Raw genomic sequence first — 19,887 nt, forward strand, 5'->3', positions numbered from 1 at the left:
TATTTCACACTTCCCCACAGTAATTCCCCGCTGCAGACCTATGATGCCAGCAGGAGGAAGTCAAGTTGCTTTCTCTGTAAGTATCGACTTCCCCTCTAGCCAGGGGAAAGGGTGTAGTCAGGTGCCGAGAGTGCTCTACCAGCAATATCTCTGCGAGAAAGGAGAAGCCACCTGTGCTCTGCTGGAAACCATCTCTGTGCGGTGGCAAGGCTGTGCTGTGGGAGAGATGCTTTGCGTGTAGGAAATCTAGCCCTGGTATTTAACCACTTCTCATACTGGGCAGACGCATACCAAACATTCATAAATAACACAGTCTTTCTCTTCCCCTTTCTCAGCACCACCCCTTCTCTTTCTCTTGGATTCCATTTTTAAACCATAAAACAACTTTAAGTTTCTCAAAAGACAATACCAGCTCACAGTGAACTGATGTACTATGGGACAGCCTAGGGATGTTAAATGGCATTTCATCAGCTAAGTGACTAGTCGATGGAATTTCCATTGACTAGTCAATTAGTTGATGGCGGGGGTGGGGAGAGAGAAATTGCAGAGCTGCAGCAGGGTTAGTGCCCAGGCTCTTAATACATTTAAAAGGCTAAAGCACAGCGGGAGGACCAGGTGTGAACTGGGACAGCTGATTCCCAGCTCCCGTGTGGTCCCCTGCTACGCCTCTGCCCTTCTGCGGAGATGGTGCTGGGAGGGGGAACTCATTTTTAAACCAGCAGCCCCCATCACCAGCTCCTGCTCTCTTCCCCTTGCTGCCTGTCTCTGATAGAGGCAGCAAGGAGGGGTGGGGGAGCGACTAGTCAAGTCGCTAGTTGACGAGTCACTTACATCCCTAGTACAGCCATGCATTATGTTGTGCTAATCAGCACATTTTATAGAGATTCTAATAGAAAATAAATTTTTTCTGTAATTACCATTTTCCTTCATTATTTGTTTTCATAGCATCCCTTCTCAAGGCTAACTGCCCAGTGCTTTGCTTCCGCAGTTCCTCCCGAAGAACCTGCACTTGGTTTGTGTTGACATGCCTGGTCACGAGGGCACTACCCGATCATCATTAGATGACTACTCCATCAATGGGCAAGTTAAAAGAATACATCAGGTGATGGCCTCAGATATATTTTATACCCGTTCTTCATGTCTACCTTCCTGGGTAATCAGGGTATATGGATTTGATTTGTCTTTGAAGTGATGGGAAACCCAGGATTTCTTCTCTCTAGAGGATTGAAGGTGAAACACATGGGAAGTTAGATTGTGCTCTTGGCTTCAGCCCAGTGTAGATGGCAGCCTGTGAGTGTACAGCTCAGAAAAACCCCCATGAAGTCATTTCCCTGCTCTCCTCTTGTTGCAGGGGAAATCATCTACTCCTGGCCTGTAGCAAGTGTGGTTTACTTCTCCTTTCTGTCCCCTCCTGCAGCTCAGTTGTGTATTCCTTTGGCTCATTAAATGAGCCCATCTTGTCTTTGCTCCTTGGCTCTCTTTCATGTGCTAAGCTGCAACCATCCTAGAAAAGGAACTTTGCAGAGGGAGCATGTCCCTCTGTTCCTTTAAGGACTAATCTCCTGCCGTGTGATTGATTAGCCCGAATAGTCTTATTATTGCTTTAGGCACGTTTGAATACGTGCAAATTACAGCTAGGACCATGTGTCCCAGAATCAAACGCATTCTTAAAACTACAGCTCACAGGCGCTTCTTATGATGGGAGAGCTTTTTAGTACTTTGCTGCCCAGATTATCAAATGTGTAAATTTTCCTTTTAGCATAATGGCTGAGCCACACAGAGTCATAATTAAAGGGCAAAAGACAAAATGCCCATGGGGAAGGGTGGGAGTGGCGATGTGAGGGCACAGCAGGGGTATTTTCTCCAATCATATACGCTGACTTTATTTCAGTTCCTTTCCACCCACACATCTGTTCAAGTGCCAGCAGTGAAAATGGGCAGGGATCCAGGATCACCACCTACATGTTCACCCTTCTGTCCCCTGGTCACTCATGCACCGCTCTGTCAGATTAAGCCCTGCTGACATGGTATTGAATCCTCATTTCAGTAAAAGCTGACAAGCACCTCTGTCTATTTCCTTTGAAATCATCAGCAGATGCTGTACCTGTGAGGGTGTTGCTTTTTACTTCACATGTGATTTAAGTATTTAATATTTTCTGGGCCAGAGTCTTTTTTATGTTAACACCTCTGCACGGCCAGAGTGTGTACAGGAATCTACATGTAAATGAGCATCAGGCCTCAACAGAGAATGTTAAATCTCTCCTAAGCTGAGGTCTGCAGTCAGAGCTCTTAAAACAGAGAGGCGGTTGGCAAGATGTTACAGAAATAAACAGCAGGTGGGGACCACATGTTTTATTGTTTAGAAGTCTGCATTTCCCCCTTCTTCCTTTATTGGTATTATCAAGATGGGTGGGGCTGGGATGTAGGAGAGAAGAGGAACAAGACCAAGCTGGAAGGTGGGAGGAGGTGAAAAATGTTTTTTATAGTATGGATCAGACTGCAATTTATTTCCCTCTTTATGTTAAACAGAGAGAAGTAGATGAGGCTGGCTGGTTCAAAGGCTTGGTAATAGCCTATAGAGCGTTTAAGCCTTAGACGGACGGCCCAAGTGGCCTGAGTCAGTAGAGACTAAAAGTTCCATCAGTGTTTATTTGATAACCTTTTAGGTTGTGCTTTTGGTTATCTGTCAAGCAGCAGCCAGACCTGTGAAACAATAAAAATAACAGGAGAGGAGAGTGGTGTTCTTAGTGCCATTCCAGTGGGCAGGTATCCTGTCATACAAACTGCCTCCATACTTATTGCTAATTTGACAGTCTCAGCAGTGGCGAAAAACTAAAAGGTCATGGAACCCAAACTACTCTTGTAGCAAGTATTCTTGTTGCTCTCAAGCTTTTTCCTCCTGCTCAGGGACAAGGCATTTTGCTGGAACAAGGTGGGGAAACTTCCCCTGCTGTGTGGATGGTGACTTCCGCCCTCAGCACTGTAAATATTTTCCCTTTTATTTAAAGGGAAGGCATGGGTGGTCCTAAGATTCTGTGGATTCCCCCATACTGCTCTAGCTTTGCTTTCAGAACTTACTGCAATGCTGTCAGGTCTCATGATTGCTGTCTTCCTTAGTAGCTTTGTAGCTTATTTTTTTCTAACGACTGATTGTAACTGTGTAATTGCTCCCTGTGGCCTCATTGCCCTTTCCGTTTCAGTTTGTTGAATGTATCAAGCTGAACAGAAAACCCTTTCACCTGATCGGCACCTCAATGGGTGGAAATGTTGCAGGAGTTTATGCTGCTCGGTATCCAGCAGAGATTTGCAGCCTGTCTCTTGTATGCCCTGCAGGTGAGTGGCACAATATAAACGGAGAATGAAAGTAGCTAGGTATTTAGTCTGCATCAAAGGATTAGTTTAGGGAACCACAGGTAGTACTGAATCCAATGTAAACCTTGTGACTTAGATGGTGGGAAGAAATACTTGGCACCAACTGAGATTTTAGAATCCAGTTTAGATTTATTTATATGCCTTAAGCAGTGTTTCCTCTAATCTTTTCCATCCACATGCGGATTTTTTTCCATCCAAGTCCCAAGTAAATGTTTGTGCACTAAGGCATGTGCAAATGTGTACACCAGTAGAAACAAAAAGCCTAGCTAAGCACTCTGGACAGTACTTGAATCTCTCCTGTGCAGCTGCACAAGCGTGCAACTTACAGGGAACCGTAGCCACAAGACTAATTCATATTCTGACAGGACAATACATGTATTCCTGGAACACAGCACACATAAAGGGTGAAATAATAAATGCTGTGAAAGCTGAATTCCAATGTCTGTTCCAAGCCCCCATTTTCCCAGCTTTCTCAAACAAACCCCTACATAGGCTGAAATGTTCCATGCTTAATCAGTTACTGATTATGTTACGTTTCACTGCTTAATCAGGATCGTGCAGGGAAGGAGCCTCTCTGGCCTGTCTGGGCAGCAGTGGTCCTCCGCCTGCAGAGTGGTGCAGTGGGCCTGGTTAGGCTGGAGGAACCCAGCGCCGCACTGCGAGGAGGCTGCTTTGGCCAGCCTGAGCCTGCTGCAGATGGGGGGCTGCTCGAGCTGGGCCTGGCCTGCTGCATCATACTGCAGGCAGAGCGTTACTCCAGCCAGGCTGGGTCTGCCACTCTGTGGGAAGGGAGTTGCTCCAGTTGGGCTGGGCCCACCATGCCACACTGTGTGTGAGGAGCTGCCTCAACCCAGTCAGGCTGTAGCACTCCCACCCCTGGCTTGGTGGGCCTGGCTGGACTGGAGCAGAGAGTCTTTCTGGGCCGCCAGTTAACAGGTTACCAGTAAGCATCACTCAGTTTTTAAAACCCGGCTGGGCCACTAGTTAACTGGTTACATCCCTCGATGTGCCCTAAAGGTGACTTTTTTTTGTTAATGATGTGTGCAGAAAACTGTGTGGTTGCATAGCTCAATATTAGCTGAAGCTGGGGAGGGGAAAGACCATCTATGCTTTTGAAAAAGATTGGTTCTGAATTGATTTGAGCTGCAAACATGTAAAATGGAATATTCATACACTGATATCATGGAGGAAGAATCTAGTCACAAAGAGAAATGCCTAATTCGTCCTGACCTCCACAATGCCCAGTTCAGAGAAAGACAACATACATCAGCACCTTTGCTTTTAGCTGCCTTTGAGCTTGTACTATACCAAAGTGGAGGTTTTCTGAGATCTCTGTACAGAGAACAGCTTTGCCATCTCTTGCCGTCCCTCCCCTCCATCAGTGGAAGTGTAGCTTGGAGGAGGGACTGGGAATGTGGAGGAGTATTTGCAGGCCACTGACAGAGTTGCTGTTTCCCCACTGGCTTTTACAGATCAAAGGGTTGTGCTCTCTCAGAGTGGCCTATATTAGAAACGTTTAAATTGTAACACCTTTCAGTAGTCTAATATTAGCTGTTGGGTAGCTAGGCAGAGTCTGCCTCAACCTTTACGCTCAGTGTGATGTTTCTAAGGGAGCGAGCAAGAGAGCACAAAGCCGTATGTCTTGGACAGGAGCAGTTGAGTTTAATAGAAATGGGGGTCAAGAGAGTTGATCTGAACTACCTTCATGAGTGTCTGTTTTAAACAGCAGAAGGATTTAGCTGGGTAGTCTCATCACTACAGATCCGATTCTTGCTCACAGTAAGGGCTCTCTGCAGTATTCTGGTACCGGAAGATGTCTTGGAAGTGGGTGTAAATTACATTGGCCCTGCTTTAAGATACCTTTTATGCTGTGAGAATGCTGTAGAGAGGCCTTGCTGTAAGTGAGAATTGGGTCCGTCCAGTCATCTGAAGAAGTGGGTTGTGTCCACGAAAGCTCATGATGCCATTTGCGTGCTTTGTTAGTCTTTAAGGTGCTGCAAGACTATTCATTGTTTAAGTTTTCCTAAAAGGGAAGACTGCTTAATTGATCCTGCCCAAATCTGTCACCAAGTCCCCCTTGCTGTCTCCAGCTATTTAGAGACTGTTACAACAAGGGAAGTTACTCAATAAATGTGAATTTTGAAATACCTGGTTATGCAGAAACAAAATACAGGACTATGTAGCACTTTAAAGACTAACAAGATGGTTTATTAGGTGATGAGCTTTCGTGGGCCAGACCCACTTCCAGACCCACTTTCGTGGCCCACGAAAGCTCGTCACCTAATAAACCATCTTGTTAGTCTTTAAAGTGCTACATAGTCCTGTATTTTGTTTCAGCTACACCAGACTAACACGGCTACATTTCTATTGGTTATGCAGAATTTTACATTTCATCAGCTTACTCTCTTGTCTTGATACCTGGCCAGACTATTATGTACAAGCTTATGTAAGTGCTGTAATGTAATGGTGTTGGCACAGTGTTATCTGCGTGGAGGAAAAGCTTTGGTTTGCCCCTGTTGTCATAGCTGCTGCTGCTGCTGCTGTTTATCCAGTAAACTAACGATTCCAAGGCAAGAAATAGAGGCAAAGTGGAATGTTACCTAGTTACCGCCTGAGCTGCTCTGCACAAAGAAAGTGATGTGAATAACTGTGTGTGTGTGTGTGTGTGTGTCTGTGTCAGTCTGTCTGTCTGTCTGTCTGTCAGGCAGTGGTTTTCAACTAGGGTACATGGTATGCAGAGGTCTTCCAGGGGGTACATCAACTCATCTGGATATTTGACTACTTTTACAATAGTCTGCATGGAAAAGCCCAATCGAAGTCAATACAAACTACAATTTTTTCCGGATGATGACTTGTTTATACTGCTCTATATACCAAGGGTGGCCAAACTGTGGCCTGAGAGCCACATGTGGCTCTTTTACCATTAAAGTGTGGTTTGCAAGCTCCCTGCCCCCCAGTCTACCAGACTGAGAGGGATGGGGAGGAAGCTCGGGATCTCTACTTTGCAGTGAGGTGGTGGGGCAGGAGCTTCTGTCCTGCAATGAGGAGGGTCTTGGGGCTTCACCTGCTGGAGCTCAGGGCTTTAGCAGAAGCGGGGCTGAAGCCCCGAGACTCAGCATTTGGTAGGCATGCTCCAGCTCTCTAATGTTTGAAGATTATCTCGTGCAGCTCAGAGGGCCAGTAAGTTTGGCCACCACTGCAGTAGACTATACACTGAAAAGTAAGTAGAGTGTTAATATTCTAATTGATTTATTTTACAATTCTGTGGTAAAAGGAAGTCATATTTCAGTAGTGTACAGTGAAATGCCAGTATTTTATGTCTGATTATGTGAGCAAGCAGTTTTAAAATGAGGTAAAACTTGAGGGTGTGCGAGGTAAGCCAGACCCCTGAAAGGCTGAGACTTGTGTGGAATCTGTATCTGCAAAAATGAGCTGTTGCTATGTGCATCCCTATTAGGGATGTAAAATTCCGTTTAATTGGCTAACCAGTGAAATGTATTGTGTAACCAGTTAACCGATTAAAGGGGGCAGAGTGGAGGGCTGGAGTGCCCTCCTTCCCACCACAAGCAGGGGCTGCTCCAGCCCAGCCAGAGCAGCCTCTGTTTGCAGTGGACCCCCTACGGGGCTGGAATATCCTCCTACCTGTGGGCTGGCAGGGAACTGCTTCAAGCCCCCTACCTGTTACCCTTAACTGGTAATCCTCACCCATTAAAGGTGAAGGTTTTTGGTTAACTGCTCAAATCTTCCCTAATCCACATCCGCGGGTGCGTATACCAGCAGATATAAAGTGGATATCGTGTATTTGCAGGGCTGTACTGAAAGGGATTCAGTAGTTTGGAAAGGTTGAAAGCCACTGAAGTAGAAGAGGCCTTGGTTAAATCTTCTCATATAATAGTTAGGATCTGTGTTGATATTAGTGAAGAGCAGTGGTCCCCAACCTTTTCAGGTTGTCGGGCGCCAGGGGGCGTGGCCGTTCGCCCGCCGGGCACCAGGGGACGGGGACACTTGCCCGCCCGGGGGCGGCCTCCCCCAGCCACATGCCCGGGGGCGGGGCCCCCCCATAGCCACGCGCCCGGGGCCGGCGCTCCCCCCATAAGCGCCGCGGGGCCAAGGCCGGCGCCGGGGCCAGGGCACGCGCGGTGCACCCGGGGGCAGGGGTCAGGGTCGGCACTGGCACGCGCGGCGCACCCGGGGCTGGGACAGGCCATGCGCCCGGGGCTGGCACCTGCCAGCCCAGATTGCTCCGCAGGCGCATGTAAAGAGCCCGGCGGGCGCCAGGGCGCCCGCAGGCACCGGGTTGGGGACCACGGGTGAAGAGGTTTGTTGTAGAACTGGTTGGGGAAAACCTTCTTGCAAAAGAGTTGTGTGAGGCCAATAGTGTCACTTAATAAGAATTTTTTAACTCCATTGGTTCTGTATTTTCCTTGCAGTGTTCATTTTTTAATTTCCCAATACCGAGGGTTAGCTTAACAAATGAAGCATACAGAAATAAAGTGCTAGTGCTTCAGGAGTTCGTGGTCTGGGATTTCGTTTTGACGCGTGGTTTGCTGTGGCTACCTGCTAATAGTATGTCCCAAGTCATGAGGGGCTCTACCACATCCTGTTGTAGCTTAACTGTACAAAATAATTAGAAAAAGATCATAGAAAATGGAGATTTTGTTTCTATCTTCATCAGGATTTTTTGTTTGTTTGTTTCTATCTGTGTGTTCAACCCAAAAGCTGTTGATAGTGTTACCATTCCATTATATTCATGCATCACATGAGTATTTGTCATAATGTATCCTGACTTTCCCTGCACCCACTATATGCACATTGCTCCCCTGGTGTGTTTCCTTCCACATCCTTGATGGAGTACCCCCCTCCCTGCTGCTGCTTATGGCGTTCTCTGGTGTAATGCACTGTTAGTGTATCCAGGATATGCACCTCCTGTGTTATTAAAGTGAGAAATTCTCTGCATTGTGTTTGGGAGGCAACCAGACGGATGAACAATAGGGTCAAAGTTATGGTGAGTAAGGAGGACTGGGATGTCATTTATTAAATACTGCAACATGTATTATGTGTAGATATTTCCCCTCCCCCCTTGGTTGAATGAGTAAGCAGGCAGATAGGCTATTGAAATTGGTAATTGAGTTCCTCTGGCTGAACTGCAATCATTAGGAATATATTGTATTGTGCATAGAATATATGTCTTACATAATATATTACATACTGTCATAAAAATTTAGTTCCATGGATGGAACTGGCAATGAGATTCACTGATTTTTTTTTTTTTTTTTTTTTTTGAGAGGAGGTAAATTGTGGCCTATGGGAAGTGATGGTGTTCCTGTTAATAGTCTCTTTAAAAAGGTTAGGAAAAAGAATCAGGAAATTAGAAAACAGGAGAAATCAAGATCTACCAAAGAATGAGAGAGAGGGAAAATAGTAAGTTATTTTGTGAGAAGACTGGCAAAGAAGCTGAAATTCTGGTTTAACAGAAATTACAAAGGTTCTCTTCTCTTTCATCCACTTCACACAAAAAGGTAAAATTGGCAGATTCCATTTGAGAAACTCCTGCAGGACAGATATGCCATTGTATTTCAGTAACAAACTGTATCTTGATTATGCTGCATTGGTCTCAGTTCATCCTCAGAGGAATGGGGGATTGGGAGCAACACAAAGCAAATGTGTATTTGCACTGTGTTTAGTGCTAATATTATTTCAGCATGTGGTTATTTTTGTTTGTTATACATAGGCCTGCCATATCCAACTGATAACAAATTTCTTAAGCAACTGCGGGAGCTGAAAGAGTCTGAACGTATGGACAGGGTTCCTTTAATTCCATCAACACCTGAGGAAATGGCAGACATGCTGAAGCTTTGTTCTTATGTGCGTTTTAAAGTACCTCAGCAGGTAAAAAATCCTAGTCAGTCGCATCCTCTTTAATCATTACAGAAGATAGTAGATGTAGATAGTAGACACAGGATGGGCCATAAGCAGAATAGCTCTCACAGAGAAACTGAGTGTGCAAGCCTGCCTCTTACTGAAATCCAAGGATTTTAAACAGAACATTTGTGGGAAAGGCAATGAAACTGAAATGACACTTTCTAGGATGGAGCTTAGAACAGCATAATTCTCCAACATTGCTATCTATTTATGGAAGGAGAAAGAAAGAGCTCTTAGCATTTTGCACAGAATACTGGCCACTTCTAAGACACAGTTTGAAGTTGTCCATAAGGACAAGGAGTTTGTGTTTTACATTGATTCGGGTCCAGTCCTGCAGTTCTCACTAGGTCAAGCATGCTTTAACACATCATTGAAGCAATTTTCGTCAGTGGGGAATTAGCAGCAGTTCGCCACATTACCTGGCTGTAGCCTGCCAGGGGCTAACCCTGGAGAACCAGATCTGTCCTGGGAGCCGGTATTTGCCTGCTGTTGTCCTAGAAATATATCAGTGTATGTTTTCAGAAATATGATTGTGGCATTTGTGCCTTCATGAAAGGACTGAAAAAGCTAATGAGAAGATGTGGGACTTCTGCCAAAATCTCTTTCTCTTCCCCTTCTTGTGCTCCAAATCAGCTTGGGAGATATTGTCCCTATGACTAGCCCTTCATTTGAGTATCTATGAAATTAGATCTTTACAAAGGGACATATTGTTCATGACCTAGTTCATTTTATTAAACCAGAATTAATTATAATGGGCACACAGATGGTTGAGTGTAGAAGGTCTGGCATTTGCATAGTTCTACCAATAGCAACAAGTCACCTTTTTTTTTTTTTTTTTGTCTTCCTAGAAACTTTCAGAAGGTTTCTGCTCAGAAATGTAACTTCTTTGCAGCAACTTTTGCAGACAGCATCCGTCAGTGCTGGGGAGGGGGAAGAGTCTCTTGCACCAATGATGCTGCCTTCCTCTGGAGATTTATCCCTCTTTGGGAGGAGAATGTTAGTGGGAGAATATTTTCCAAGGTCTCTAATTTTCCATAGACTTTAAGTCCAAAAAGGGCCATTATGATCATCCTCATGAGTCTGACCTGTTGTATAAAACAGGCTATAGAACCTTTCCCCAATTTCTGCATCTAACTAGTATCTTTAGTGGTTCAGAGTCAGAGCTGAAAGTAAGCAAGTGCAACCAGGTGCACAGCTCCGGCAAGAGCTGGTTGAGCTGCAGCAAAAGCCAGCCAGGAGCTAAATAAAAAGCTGGAAATAAAAACCCGAGTTGCAATAGGACAGTACCTGTAAGCCGTTTTAAGTTATTTTCACTGCTGTTGAGACCACTTTCCTTTCAGATTTTTCCAGCCATGCTCTCCTGGTGCCTCCCTGTGGACAGGATTTAAATTCTTTGGCAGCTTGGAGGGAAGTCCCGAATGATTTTAGTAAATATAGATAACAGGGAGAGCTAGATGGACAAAAAGTTATTGTCCAGTATGTAAGAATAGATTATAGGAGGAAAGGAACTATAAGATGATGTATAATCATTCTTGAGGCAATCTGGCAAGAGCTCATAGTTTGGCTTGATACAAATTTCAGCTCACAACATGAAAGGCATTTCTCTGCTTCCTTTTTATCCGACAAGCTTTATAGCCTCTTTGTGAGGAGTCAGGTCTTTTCCGGATAAGATGCTTACTCTCTCCTGCCCTGCAGCGGTACAAAAGAGCCTTCTTCCCCAAGTCTGACGGCAAAAGCCTGTCATCAGAGGGTGTCGCCAAGTAAGTTTGTGCTATAATTACATTGTGTAGTGCACAAAAGGACAGACCAGACAGGGTCCAAGTCCCAGAGTCAGATCCTGGTTAGTCTTGTCCAGTGTCCCCAGGAAATGGCTGCAGGTGCTGTCACTCCAGAGTGGCAGCGTGTGTAACGTGTCTGTTCTTGCCCTGATACACATTGTTTGTTTGTTTCTAGATCCTGCAGGGTCTCGTTGATGTTCGCATCCCACATAATGAATTTTACCGAAAATGTAAGTGTGGTTCTTGCAAAGCAGAACTAGTGCAAAGTCTCTTGATTTGGAGCCTAAATGCCCTTTTGTATACCAATCTCTCCCTCTCATACAGAAGGGGACCAAGTTGTCTCCAGAGCAGTGCTTCCCTGTGGTGGGTGCTTTTACTGGTGTGGTGATTGTCTGCTGGGGGAGGAGTGGGCAGGACAGTGTTCTGGGACATGCATTACCACCCCTCTTGCAGTCAGCCTCCTGCAGAGCTATGGGTAGAGGGACACAGTCAAAATCTGCACCCCTCTTTCCTGTAGTATTGTGAGCTGAACAGTCCCACCCTGCTCCAAACAAACTACATAGTCCTCATAGAGGGCCTATCCCCAAAAAAGGAAAAGAAAACAACCCATCAGGTTTATTAAATGGTAACTCCAGAAAAACCCTACCTTCATACCTAGCCAGATCCTTCCCTCTGGTCTTTGCTGCTCCTCAGGGCCTTTCTATACCAGGCTCTTTTCTATCCCTCCTCCCTTATACCCAGGAGCTGTATTTGCCTCAGTTTGTCGACTTCAGGGGCTGAAACAAAGGGGAAGTCATGGGGAGGGGAATACAGCTCTCCTCCTCACTAAAAGAATATGGGTGTGCCCCTCTCCCAGCTCCCTGGCTTGGGATAACAGCCCTCCTTGGCTGGAACAGTTAAGTTCCTCGCTTCTGTTTGTATCTGCTCTAATTATTGGTCAGCTTTAATTAACACCTGCTCATCGAGTGAAACTGTGGGAGAATCTTGTCATGCTAGAGGCCAGACATCCTGTCACCCCACTGATGGATCCTAAAGGGATCTGCAGTTTGTGGGCAGGCCCTACTTGCCCTTCCCATGGACCAGCTGGGGTACAGTCCCCCTGAGGAGCACTCTGCAGATTTTTCCTTCCACTCTCGCCCCCTCTGGCAGGTTTTCCTTATTCAGGCAGACCTGCATTGGCTGCGACAGAGCCTGCTGAAAGAATAAAGGAAATCATTCCCTCAGGGTTCAGCCTGTGCTGATTAGCAGTAAATGGAACAAATCCTACTGGTGTTTGACTAATTCTTCTCTGGTGAAAAGTATTTTTAGAAATTGCAGATGAAAAGTCCAGACATGCTCTCCATGAAAACATGAGCAAGATCAAAGCCCCAACACAGATCATCTGGGGAAAACAAGATCAGGTACTGCTTCTGCTGTGCTGTTTTATTTATTTTAATTGTTTTATGCAAAGGTTGGTGCTCTGTTTCCATCTCTATGAATGTTGCATGAGCCACTAATGAACTAGAAGACTGTAGGTTACAGATGCTATTATTTTAATTTACACAGCACTAGTGATTTGCATGGTGTTTTACAGGCCTGTCTGTCCCGTGGATCTCCCAGTCAAAGTAGATATGAGAGTCTATGAAGGATGATTGGAAGGAAGACCATCAACAGGGAGAGTAGATCTGGGAAGGGAACTGGCTACCAAGAGCTTAGATTCTGTCTGGTTAATTGCCATGAGGGAGGGAGCAGCTAGTGGAAAGCTAAAAAGTGGGCTTGGAAGAGGAATTTTGAGGCAAAAAAAAAAAAAAGAGTTGTCTTGGCAACAAGGAAGAGAGAGGTGGCAGAAGGGGAAAAAAGGCACAAAGATGCAAGACTAGGAAGGAGACAAAAGGAATGTGAAGAGAGGAGAAGGGTGTGTGTGCACACGTGCAGAGGAGAAAGGAGAATAATGTGTGTAAAGCACACGTGCAAAGGAAAAGAGACTGAGGCATAAGCATGGGCAGAGCTGTGTAGAAGTGAGGCTATAAGGTCATATCTCCCCTTCATCTGAGCTCCTTTAGAGGGTTGTGGTGGCATAGAGGTGGTGGAAATGCGGGGGGGAGGAGCTCTCCTGCCATAGTAACCCTATGCCAGTCCCTGTCAGAGGGCTTTCAGAGATGGGAGGGAGGCCAGTGTAGTATGTTCTCTGGCTCTCTTCTGCTTCCCACAGCTCGTAAGAGGCTGTGAGCAAAGCTTGAACTTGAACAGTGAGGTTGCTTAGCTTCTTCTAGGAGCCAGGCAGACTCCCAAACAACCCTGGAATACAGGAGCAGAAGGGTAACTTAGAGCCACTTCTGCCCTGCTCTGCCCCCAGTCATAGCTATTGGGGAGCTCAACACTGGGGCCTGTGCTGTGGCATAGAAGGGGAAATGTAATATTCTCAAACAAGTGAGTGGAACCAGCTGGAAGTTGGATGGATTTTTAAATAAAAGGCATGATGACCTTGGCACTCTTTTTTTATTTTTTTAGAGTGTATTACTTGCAAAAGGTGCCCTCGTAATAGCTCCTTTCCCCATGTGAGTTCCTGTTTCCCATCCCACCCCACCCAAAGGGTGCTTGTACTTGCCAATAAGTGCCATGTCCAGCTGGAATAGGATTTGCCTAGTCTGGGCTGGCTTCCCCCTTCATATGCTTGTCTGCCATGGAGTGTGGGCTTTCTGGATCCTGCTAATCATCTTCCCCAGTTCTGTACCAGAGCAGGGAGCAGCCCCCGCTACTGGGAGAGATGGATGGGAGACAGTGCTTCTGGAGCTGCTGCTGCTACCAGCTAAGAGGGAAGCAGAGCTCATGCTAAGGCTGTGGCTATCTCAGAGAATTCTGAGTTGCCATAGACCCCTAAACCAAGCAGAGGAGCCAGAGAGAATCATTCTGTGGGTTGATCTTGACCAACTTTAAATCCTCTCCTGTGCTCGTAGGCCAAGTTAAATGATAGGGAAGTTTAAGTGAAATGGAAATAAAAGTGGAGACCAGAGTGAGGTCTGTGGTAAATGTCAGTGGAACAGGGTTGGTGGTGGGCTCTATTCATATTGGTGCTCATTACACTTGGTAATTGTTATTAGGGACTTAGAATGGTTTCCCTGATCAATATGAACAAGGATTTTTTTGCCTGCAAACTGCTAGCACCTGGTTCTAAAACTGTGCTACAGGGGGTGGAGGTGTATGTTTTACTTAATTACACACATGCATGTGTACAGACATGCACAGAGTATGCTTAAATTATAACCAGTAAAATTCCGTTGTATGTGGTTGGTGCCTGAATTATCTCTACTCCCGGGCATGGCTTGTACATGCTGCAGGATGGCCAGAGGGAGATGTCTGGATAATGCTGTGCCTGAAGAATCTGATCTGGGAAACAAATGCATTCCATGGTAACTTAGTATCCCACTTTGATGTAAAATACACACGAGATTGTTCAAACAAGGTCATGGAATGGCCAGTAAAAACTTTGATTTGTGTCTGAAACTGTTTTCTTTGGTACTTACCACTTTTTCTGTCATTCAGGTTCTGGATGTTTCTGGAGCAGATGTTCTAGCAAAATCCATTTCTGACTGTCAGGTACATATTTTGGAAAACTGTGGACACTCTGTGGTAGTAGAGCGGCCCAGGAAAACAGCGAAGCTCATATTGGAATTTTTAGCCTTGGTGCATAACACAGAGAACAATAAGAAACTAGCTTGAACTTCATGTGATGTCAAGCACTTGAACATGTTTTGAGTTGTGAAATACTGATGTTTTGATCAATTCTCAGGGATCTTGTACAAAGTATGGCAAATGTGCCAGAGTCCCTGAGGAAACCTGAATGATTGGTATGTAAAGCTGTAGTGTTAACAACACTCAATGACCTGCGGGATCCATTGAGCAATCTCCATTTTTTAAAATATGAAACTAGAAAATAATCTGAAATCAGAAAATTCTAGCTATGGAATGTACTGACAACTCTGAGTTTATGCAGCTCAGGATACATGATCTCATTTATTGTAAAACTTATTGGAACGTAGATGTTAGACATTGTTAGAAAATGGAAGGAATATGGGAAGTAGGAAAACTTCATAGACTGAAGGTATTACTGCTACTTAGAATCTATTGCACTGCATGATAAATTGTTATAAAAGAATTCTGATGTTCCAGGCATCTATTGAAGTATTGCTGATATAACTCATTAACTTATGATTTATGCAGAAAATGCAGGCAACACATAAAATGTAGTGCGCAAAAGGAAAATGACTGTATGTCCAGAATGTTTACACTTATTGTGGATGTATTTTTACTCCCTGAATAGCTCCTGTGTATATATACTGCCTTAACATCTAGAATATTGAGGTGTTCGTACAATCCGGCTTTGCTTAAAGGAGGATGCTTTCTTTTGATGTTAAGCCTATGTATATAACAGTTCAAATATGGAGAGCAATTTCAAGATGTTTATTAAAACAAGTGAAGAAAAACTCTTGAGGGCGTTTATTCTATTAGGTTTGGGGCCTGATTAAGCAATAATACCGTAGCTAGATGAGTAGGCAGACAAATTCAGGTTAACACAAGAGCGTGAGCTCTTGGCTCTTTTCTATTATATTGTGTTACTGAATATTTTGATGTAAATAATGAGTGTCTTAATGAATTCTGTGAATTCTGTGGTTGGTAACGTAATTCAAAACAAGTGTAAGCTTAATGAGATAAGTGTAATAATATTGGTTAGATGCTATACAAGGCTTGTGTGTTTCTACATCTTTTACACTATGAATTGCTAGCAGATGTATTATATGCTCCAATTGAATGCATTTTAAAATGTAGAGGTACAAAAAAGTACAAAATACAGTAATGTTTCCCTTTGAATTATATGTATAATTAAATTTATAGTCATAACTTGTATCTAAATGAAATTATCTCAAAACAGAAGAGCCAGATGAGTTAATTTTTGTTATCTGTAATGCACCTTTTATGGTATGTAGAGACTGATTCTAGACTGCCTCGCCCCCAGAACTCTGCAGCTCAAATCCCTACTGTGTATCTACAAAATCAGGCTGCAGCATCCATGAGAGTCTTCTCCTTGGTCTCAGGCATTGCTAGTATTTAATAGAAAGCTGAAGAGTGCATTGTCTCCTTGAAAGAGTGCGGGATGAAACCATCACTTAGTCCCTTTGGACTACTTACTTGGACATCGTTGTTACACTTTGGAAAAATGTCAAACTGTAAAGTCTCTTGTAGACTGCACAATTAAGCCTGCATTTCTAAGAGCCATCTTTGCGCTCCATTTCCAATCTACCTATGATCTGTATATGCATTTGAAACCCATTGCTAGGCTGTCTTTTGTTTCAAAAAGAAAAATCCTCGTTCCTATTTTAGAAAGTTAGAAATATGTTGTTAGATTAATTGCTTGGTCATTGTTTCTACACCAGGAATAAATACAAAGTAGCTGACAATTTTATTTGTGGAAATCTGGAAAAAAGTTGTTAGATGTTTACACATGGTTCCCGGAATATGCAAAGGATTAAAATCTAGTAATTTACAGAGTTCTCCATGCATGAATTTTTCATTGGGGGAGGATGGTGGTGGGTATCAAGGGGGGTACTTTGGTTGATTTTGAAATTTCTGAACTCGAGGTTATTAAAGCCTCATTGCAGTGATGATTACTTCAGAGACTCAGGAGACACACAGGTGGGGGTGAGAGCCAAATCCCACTTTCCGTCATGTCAGAGGTTTTACTGTTGTGTTCTATGGGAACAGGATTTGGTCCTAAAAAGCTTGAGGTAAATTCACACTTCAAATGGCAAATGAGGTACATAGATTCTAACTGACTCACATTTGGAAGTCTAAGTGAATTAGCATCTGATATTGTTGGCCCGCTATTTACATAAATGATGTATGTAATAGTGTGGGGATTTTAATATCTCATTATACCTTAGCATGGATAATTAATTGCTTAGGGTGGGACCCACAAAGCTACGTAAGTGTCTGACTCTCATGCTTTTAGGCACCAGTACAATTCACAAAACTCCCGCTAAGCTGCAGCCCAATCCTATAGGCATCTAAACTCACTTGATGCCCAGGTTTTTGCTGCACAAGTTCCCTACATGCCTATGTTCCTTCCTCTGAGTGTGGACCATGCTGATTCCCTGAAGACACCTATCTCCTGCCTCAGCTGCAGAGCAATCCATGAACAGGTGAGGGTATGTCTAAACTGCGGGGTTTAAACTCGGCCTCCACACCTGCCCCTTTTAACCTCTCCCCTGACCTGTCATCTTCAGCCCCCTCATCTTCAGCAGCGGCTGAATCAGGATGCCTGGGGCAGAGCAGCTGGGGTGTTGCTGGGTTGCTCCAGTAGCGCCCAGGAGCCGCGCTACTGGAGCAACCCAGCAGCACCCCAGCTGCTCTACCCCAGGTGTCCCCAAGTCAGCCGCTGCTGAAACTGACCAACGGCTGACTACAGGAAGCCCGAGGCAGAGTTGCTCTGCCCCAGGCTTCCTGGAATCAGCCACTGATCAGTTTCAGCAGCGGCTGACTTGGGGACGCCTGGGTTTCTTAAGTTGAATCTGTATGTAAGTCAGAATTGGCATCCAGATTCAGCCGCAGTTGAAACTGATCAGTTTCAGCAGCGGCTGACGCCAGTTCCGACTTACATACAGATTCAACTTAAGAACAAACCTACAGTCCCTATCTTGTACGTAACCCGGGGACTGCCTGTAGTGTCCTTCTGTTGGTTGGTCCTTGGACTCCACTGTAATAAACACGATTAATGATAAAGCACTGTGTTCTGGCCTAAAAATCCCAATAGGAGAGGCCATAGTAGAAACTACATCCTCTCCTACTATGTCATGTAATCAAAAATAGGGAGACTTTGTAATCTGTATAATTGTCCCTAGGTCTTGGTGCTGGATTTGTTTTGGGTGTAAACTTCTTATGAGCTGCAGGTTGTTACTGTTGTGCTTTGCAGTCCATTTGAAGGAGGAAAGTTAAACCTCAGTGAGATAAATAAAAGGTGCATGTTACATTTGTGTAAGGGGTAAGCCCTGCCTGACCAAAGTAGAACTCATGCTGTGCTGCTCTGGGAGTGGGGTGGGCAGGCCTAGGGGAGTCAGGTGTCTGTTATTGAACCAGACAGTTGGGTATTTTTGCCTCCTGTCCAGTAAAAAAAAAAAACAGAAAATACCAGACACCTAAAATGTCTGGTACTTTCTGATATTTTTCCTGGCCAGGAGGCGAAAATCCTGGCCAGGAGGCGAAAATCCTGGACTATCTGGCCAAAAAGCCTCACCACACATTTCTTAAATGGGCCATGTGTTTTTTTTTTTTTTTTTTTTTTTTTTTGCTCTATTTTTTCTGAAATCATCTGGCAACCCTAGGCAGACCTTGGAGAAGTGCAGAGGGTCAGTACTCCTTGCATGTTCTGTAGCACCACTCCAGATGAGGAGGAACCATTGCTCCATAGGGGAGGTTCCACCAGAGGGATAGGCCATTGTGTTTGGTGAGACTGCTGTGGACCTGAGGGCACAGTTAGGGTTGCCAGGTGTCCGCTATTGAACCAGACAGTCTGTTATTTTCACCTCCTCTCTGGTAAAAAAAAAAAAATTAGAAAATATTGGACACCTAAAATGTACGGTACTTTCTGATTTTTTTTTTCTCAGCGAGGAGGCGCAAATCCCAGGCTGTTTGACTCAATACAGAGGCAGCCTGGCAACCCTAGTGCTTACCAGGTTCCACAGGGGAGCTGTCAGGCCCGGCGCAGAGAAACAAGATGGTGGGCGGGCCGCCGGCAGCTTGTTCGGGCCAAAAAGCCTCCTCTTTTTTTTGCTTAACAACTCTTGGGGTCCTCTTTTTTTTTTTTTTTAAATCCAAACTTTTTCTGGGAGTGGGGTTCCCCCTCCCTCCCCCCCCCCCCCGGTATTTTTTTCTGAAACCACCTGGCAACCCTAGGCACAGTGTCATGGCCTGGGGCAAAAGAGATTCCTTTCTCCAGTCGCTGCTCCCATGGAGAACCACAGCCTCATGCCTCAGCTCTGATTGGTCACTGAGCGCTGGATGCTACCGTGACTGGTTAATGAGGTACTGTGTGTTTCACTGTGCAGCAGCATCTGTACTTTCATTCATAATGTGCATTTAGTAGGGAAGAGCACCACCTGGAGGCTGGAGCAGATAGTAGCAAGCCTAGGACCTCAGACAATGGTAGGAGGTTTCAGCAAGAAAGAACTGAACTGAACTGCACCCAGTGGTATAGGTGGCAAGTTACATGGGCCCTGTGCTCCACCAATATTCAGGAACATGGGCCTGTGCCCACTAAGGTTTGGGCTTACGTTTTCAGAGGAATTGTCCTATTCGTGTTTTGGGGGCCCCCAAACTTCAGGAGGATGTGGAGTCCTGGGGGAGGAGGGGCTAGAGGGGATCATGGGGCTGGCAACAGTGAATGTCCCACTTTCCCCATGTCTCTGCCCCTGCTCCTTCCTGCCTCTTTCCAGCTTCCAGACCCTCTCCTGAGCGATGTGGGGAGTTGGTGGGATGGGACTAGGTTGCTCATTGCTGCTGGTGCCAGGCCCCCTGCTAACCCCTGAAGCACAGGGCCCAGGGTGGTTGCCCTCATCTGTCCAAGGGATGGGATGGCTGTGCTTGGATCCATTCTGGGCACCACCAAAAATTATACAAACCTGGCGAAGCAGATGGGGATAAGTATCTTAGTAGCATCATCTCTTCTCCCACCAGACAAAGAAGGGAGACCAGTCACAAAAAAGTGAGAGGCTGAAATTGAGAAATTTTATTGCTGGGGGAGTTCAACAAACCAAAGACCAAGTGATAGAAACAAGAGAGTGGG

At 45.0% G+C, this 19,887-nt stretch overlaps 1 protein-coding gene across 7 annotated transcripts in view; it reads left to right on the plus strand.

Moving 5' to 3' along the window:
* Positions 1 to 16,600, plus strand: part of ABHD6 (abhydrolase domain containing 6, acylglycerol lipase) — a 40,164-nt gene extending 23,564 nt beyond the window's left edge. For 5 of the 7 annotated variants that reach the window (XM_006130888.5, XM_075938848.2, XM_075938844.2 and 2 more), the window contains 6 exons: positions 989 to 1,102; positions 3,201 to 3,333; positions 9,104 to 9,261; positions 11,248 to 11,302; positions 12,372 to 12,472; positions 14,595 to 16,600. In XM_006130888.5, the coding sequence (XP_006130950.1) occupies positions 989 to 1,102; positions 3,201 to 3,333; positions 9,104 to 9,261; positions 11,248 to 11,302; positions 12,372 to 12,472; positions 14,595 to 14,771 (738 nt within the window). In that variant the 3' untranslated portion in view covers positions 14,772 to 16,600. The other 2 variants (XM_089781208.1, XM_089781209.1) reach the window with 2 other exon arrangements.
* Positions 16,601 to 19,887: the final 3,287 nt, after the last annotated feature.

This window comes from Pelodiscus sinensis, chromosome 11, assembly GCF_052426305.1.
Source record: "Pelodiscus sinensis isolate ZL-2025 chromosome 11, ASM5242630v1, whole genome shotgun sequence".
Lineage (NCBI taxonomy): Eukaryota > Metazoa > Chordata > Testudines > Trionychidae > Pelodiscus > Pelodiscus sinensis.